The 6000-nt window shown below is 27.7% G+C and overlaps 2 protein-coding genes across 2 annotated transcripts in view; both read left to right on the top strand.

Moving 5' to 3' along the window:
* Positions 1-1767: 1767 nt before the first annotated feature.
* On the top strand, positions 1768-4325 carry LOC105624402 (UDP-galactose translocator). Its single transcript, XM_012205772.1, has 4 exons — positions 1768-1786; positions 1869-1988; positions 2102-2316; positions 3118-4325. Exons 1-4 carry the CDS (start codon positions 1768-1770, stop codon positions 3763-3765), a joined length of 1002 nt encoding a protein of 333 aa, XP_012061162.1. The 3' UTR covers positions 3766-4325.
* Positions 4326-5010: 685 nt separating this feature from the next.
* Positions 5011-6000, top strand: part of LOC105624413 (probable transaldolase) — a 3763-nt gene continuing 2773 nt past the window's right edge. The window contains exon 1 of the mRNA XM_012205782.1: positions 5011-5107. Coding sequence (XP_012061172.1) covers positions 5011-5107 — 97 coding nt within the window. The remainder of the gene's footprint in view (positions 5108-6000) is intronic.

The raw sequence follows: 6000 nt of genomic DNA on the forward strand, positions 1-6000 counted from the left end.
AACGAGCATTAATGATTGCTATAAACAACTTTGAAATAAATTGTGTGCGATTGGCTCAGTTTTATAAATTTATTTAGAGATTAAATGTTATCTTTCGAAAGATAATTGTTGTCATTTACATAATTTACATAATTATATAAATTTATATATTTGTTATATATGTTGTGTATATAAATATGAAATGCATTGATTTGTTGTAATAAACAATTATTTTATCATTTTTCGTGATTTGGATAGGTTAGGTTAGGAGTAAAATAGGGTAACTGTTTAGTTTAGAATACACAAAAAATGGATAAAAATATTAATCGACTCGTTTTTTTTTTTGTGAAATAGACGAATCTAGCAGAAAAGTGTTGCTCTGCCTCGTGGAACGAGATATTAAATTCGATGACTATTAAGGTTAGGAAATGTCACATGTGTATTCACTTTAGATATTTGCTTTTATTTGTCTGTTTTATGCCCATTTCCATCAATGTAGATTAACTTCAATTTACTCTTCGTCTTTTTCTAACCTTTAAAATTAGAAAAAGACGAAGAGTAAGTTGAACCGAGATTAAAGTTAATCTACGTTGGTGGAAATGAGCATTAATCATACAAATCCTCTGCTTTATAAATACGAATTCTCTGCTTTAAAAATAAATTCTTGCCTTAGAAACATAAATTTTCTGCTTGAAAAACAATTATTTTATATAAACAAATTATTTTCTTACATAATTTTTTTTAAAGTAGAGAATTTGTGTTTTTAAAATAAATATCTAAAACAGTGAAAAAAACCTAAAATGCATGCGCATGAGCATGAAAGATGATTGCTCGTATCGTAATATTGGGATGGCTGTGACATATTTTCTAACCTCAACAATCGTCAACTTTAAAAATTGATATCTCGGTTCACAGAGTAGAGCGACACTTTTTTCCAAATTCGTTTATTTCACGAAAAAAAAAAGTGTCGATTAATATTTCTTTAAATTAATTTTTGTTTGTGTATGCTAAACTAAATAAGTACTTAAAATAGAAAATAAAACCAGAATAAAGCCAATCAACGTTGATGCCGACAGGAAAATAACTAGGCATTCTTACGAAGTACGAATGTTCAACGTGTCAGTCCAACGTGTACAAAAATTCTGGGAAAGGTATATCGCCTTCGATAAAGATTATCTTTTGTGCTATTCAAAATTGCTAATTAACCTATTTTTGTGTATTATCGTAATAATTATTGTAGCTTTTAACGGTTTTTTGCTAGATCTTTACAAGGATATGAATTTTTCAATTTGCTTTTTAAAACATACACGGTTGATTGTCACTGTACAAATGTCAATATGACATGTGTATATTATTGAATGTAATGTGGATTGTACAAAATAGATTTTATTTTAATTATTTTATCTTAATGTATATTATGAATCGAAAGTAATGTTCTATATTGTAAAACATATGTATCATATGTATATTGCGAATGATTTTTTACTGTCTCATTGATTTATTTTTTCTTCTGCAAATAAATCATTGTTTTTTTTATCATTTATTTTTACATTCTTAACAATTACCTTTATACCTTAATAGTAATTAATATATCACACGTGAATGTATTATACATTTTCTTTCTTTTCATGATTGTAGAATCAAAACTGATTGTTTCGTAAGAGAGAGAAGAAAAGTAAATATTTTTTTTTTAATAAAAGGTGAGATATATTTCTTATAATTCTAAGAAAAATGTAGTTTGTGAAAAAATATCTCTAAGTTTTAAAAAAGTTCAAAAGACGTTACAACATGAACAAGACTTCACAAAGTTAGTATTATGAATATTTATAAATGTTATGCATTAAATATTCTCTGGCATACATATAAGCACCGAGATATATATGTTATAGGAACTGGACAAACATTAAAGTTTGTGAGTTTAGTTACTCTCACAGTTCAAAATGCTATGGTTGGCCTTAGCATGCGATATTCACGTACCAGAGCAGGGGACATGTTTCTTTCTTCCACTGGTAAATATTATAAACTGTGTTACATATAATACAGTCAATCTTAATATTAGTCTTCATATAATATAGAAAAACCTTGTTTCATTCACAGATAACTATGTCATCTTTTTTTTTAGCTGTTGTGATGGCTGAAGTAGTCAAATTGATTACTTGTCTTATATTAGTATATGTCGAAGAAGGAAACTTTGAAAAATTTTATAAAGCATTACATATGACAATCGTAAAACAACCTATTGACACTTTGAAAGTTTGTGTGCCATCCCTTCTGTACATTATTCAAAATAATTTACTTTATGTTTCTGCATCTAATTTAGATGCAGCTACGCATCAGGTAAGACATATCACTAAATGTTTTATCTACTTCTAAAAGATGTAGAAGAATAACAATTAATATGAATTAATAAATATTTATTAATATATGAATAATATGATTGGTTATATTATTTACATATAAAAAAGTCATTAGCTGTACTTGAAATTTTTTTGAATGAAAAATTTTTCTCATTCAAACTGGCATAAGAAATTTCTATTTATTAAAATGCCTTTGAATGGTTTTGCAGCTGGAGGAAAGAATTAGTTTTGAAATTGATAGGTAGATTTTGAAATTGAAGTGTCCATTATTTATTTTTTTTTAAATGCAGAAACAGTTAATATTGACTTAAACAGAATTTTTATGATTTTTATGATTTTGAAGCTTTTTTATTATCATTTTTAATATTAAAAAGAAGTGACACATTACAAAACACAACATTTAGATATTTATTGAAAAAAATTTTTTTTTAATTTTGATGTCAAATTCAAATAAAAATAAAATATTGACCAAAAAGAAATATTGACTAAAAAAAAAGAAATTTATAAAAAAATAAATAAAAATTAAAACAGGAATAAATCTAAGTTGATTAGATAATATTTAACTCTTTCTGCAACTTGATCTTTTTTCTTGATGAATTTTATGGGATTTATAGCATTTTTAAAACATTCAATTCGTAATCAAGAAACAAAGAGATTCAGAAATTCCAAAATATCTTTTTTTTATTTGTGGATATAATTTCTTTTACATTATCGGCTCTTCTGTATATGTGTGCGTGTTGTATGTAGTAAAGTTTATAATATATTTGAAATATATTTTCAGGTCACGTATCAGTTGAAAATTTTGACGACAGCTTTCTTCGCAGTGACGATATTACGTAGATCTTTACACACTACCCAATGGGGTGCTCTTGTACTCTTGGTTATTGGAGTAGTTCTGGTACAATTGGCACAAACTGTAAAAGCACAGTTACCTTCGGGTATTGAACAAAACCACTGGTTGGGTTTTTCTGCTGCTTTAAGCGCGTGTTTTCTCTCTGGCTTTGCCGGAATTTATTTCGAGAAGATTCTCAAGGGTTCCGATATTTCCGTGTGGATGCGAAACGTACAATTGAGTGTGTTATCTATACCGTTCGGCCTAAGCACATGTTTTTTACAAGACAGTAGTATTATACGCAAGCAAGGTTTCTTTTTTGGTTATGATTTATTCATTTGCTACCTAGTGGTCCTGCAAGCGGGTGGTGGATTGATTGTAGCTATGGTAGTCAAATACGCCGATAACATATTGAAAGGATTCGCTACGTCTTTAGCTATCATAATTTCTTGTATAGCTTCCGTTTATCTATTCGACTTTCACTTGTCGTTCCAATTTACTTTGGGTGCATTTCTTGTCATCTGTTCGATTTTCCTTTATAGCCACCAACCGAAAACTGCATCCCTCGATAAACATACATCTGCTGAGAAAGTCTGATAATAGTGAAAATATAAATTTTTAACGAGGTACTCGACTTAAGTCTTAAATTCTTATTAATAGTTAAATTGATGATACATGGACTTTTAAATACTTATCTACTTAAAGGTAGAAATAATTTAAATGCAGTAATTAAAATAATTGATGCATTTAAATAGAACAAAAAAGGTTATATTTATAGAGACTTAGAAAATGCTATTTTTGAAAAAAAAAATGGTGCAATCAATCATAAGCTTTTTGTTTTAAAAAAGAATGAGATAATTATCACGTTGTATATATATATATATATATATATGAAAGTCACGTGCAATCACGTTTTATATCCGATTTTCATTCTGAATTATGATAATCAAGATGAAAAAGTTAAGAATGGCAAACAAAACAGAAAAAAGATATTAAAATGAAATTATTTACTTATGTGTTATGAACATAATAACATTATATATACTCATTTATTTTTATATAGCTTCCAGTTCAATTGAAATGTATTGCTATAGGCCAGTAAGTTATATTCACACTGTGTACTTAATTTAAATAGACTTTAATAAATACAATTTTTACGAAAATTTTCTTATGTATACACAATAATATCGTTTTTTTTCCAGAAAATAAGTTCCAACTTTTAAAATATTTGTCAAATCATGAAATAAAACTATATTTGTATGAAAATTAAATTTAAACATGGTACAAACTTTACGTTATTTATTCTAAAAAAGAAATTTATAATATTTCAATCTCTATAAATATTGATACTTCATGATTACATAATTAGATTAAATTTTTTTTAATTAATTCATTAATTCATCACGATTTATCATCACAATTCAATTATATTAATTATATAGATTATTTATTTTTGTGTTGATACAAATCAGGTATAATTAACAGTTTCAATTGTTATTTGTTCCAATTATCTCGCACAAAATTTTGGATTAAAAAAATCTTTATTGCGCGCGCATTTATAAATTCATTTATTTTCGTGCGGTTGGCCAACCTACTATCGAGGTTCAACCGTTATTTCATTGGATAGGTTTCTTTTTTTCGAACATACTGATTGAGCATCGGGAATACGATCTTGGGTTTTCGAAAATTCTCTATCGAACGGCCAATCGCTGCGTTCAATGGATGTGTCGTAGATGCGATATGATGAGATATCAGTGCTTACGGAGCATTTGCGTGAGTGAGACATCAAAATTTTTCATCTCTGCTAATCTCTACGCGTACGCATAAATACCTACGGCGACCATGAGCGAGCCTCAGTCAAAGAAAACCAAGACCATGAGTTCGTTAAATCAGCTGAAAGACCTTACTACGATTGTCGCCGATACCGGCGATTTTCAAGGTAATAAATTCGAATTCGGTTAGTAACGACGGCAGATACTTGTAATTTGTAATACGTCAGCGTAAAAGTGACGGGAGGAGGGAGATATTGCAACACTTGCACTTTTTTCGAATTCGTCCCACGTGATCTCTTCGAATCTTAATAAGTCTGTTCTCTGTTCTTGCTCTATAACTTTTTTTCTCATCAAATATCAAATATATATTTATTCCACTTTAAATTCTAAAGGGTACGCTAGTTCAACTATGATTATAAGAATTTTAAGATATATTATCATGGTTATCTTAAAATCGTTATATTTTATTACAATTTGTAATTCTTTTGTTCCCATTGTCAAATTTGAGTATTGATTGTTATGGCACTACTAAAATTATTAAAACTTGCGCCACTTTAAGACATCCTATACAGGCTGTATCTGAAATAACGTCCACTAATCGTATAGTGTTATTCCTAATAAAAATTGAGATGAAAAGTTTTCTACCAATTGCAATTTTCGCAATATTTTTTTTAGTTGCTCAATGAGCAAAATGTCTAAAATGTCTACGATGTATAAAGTAACTTTAGTCCTTGAAGAATTGTTTTTTTTTTTAAATTGATTTTACCATTATTTTTAAACTTTTGGAACATTTTTTTCTAAAATTCCTCTTCAAAATTGATTGATGAGATTAGATATGAATGAAAAATGTTATATTCGAAGGAAATTTTTCACCTTATATACATAACGTTATATAAGATATTCAAGATTTTGTGTGTGTGTGTGTGTGTGTGTGTGTGTGTGTGTGTGTGTGTGTGTATATATATATAATTATTTATTATATTCTTATTNTATATATCTACTTTATTTTATATATGTTAGTTAAATTTAAAACGTAACTTAACTTAAATAATACTAGTCG

The sequence above is a fragment of the Atta cephalotes genome, assembly GCF_000143395.1.
Source record: "Atta cephalotes unplaced genomic scaffold scaffold00003, whole genome shotgun sequence".
Taxonomy (NCBI): domain Eukaryota; kingdom Metazoa; phylum Arthropoda; class Insecta; order Hymenoptera; family Formicidae; genus Atta; species Atta cephalotes.

What these genes read in the sequence shown, in the direction of transcription:
- LOC105624402 (XM_012205772.1), top strand. An exon ending in CATGTTTCTTTCTTCCACTG is followed by an intron (nt 1,989 to 2,101) that starts GTAAATATTATA and finishes CTTTTTTTTTAG; the next exon opens with CTGTTGTGATGGCTGAAGTA. An exon ending in TAGATGCAGCTACGCATCAG is followed by an intron (nt 2,317 to 3,117) that starts GTAAGACATATC and finishes ATATATTTTCAG; the next exon opens with GTCACGTATCAGTTGAAAAT.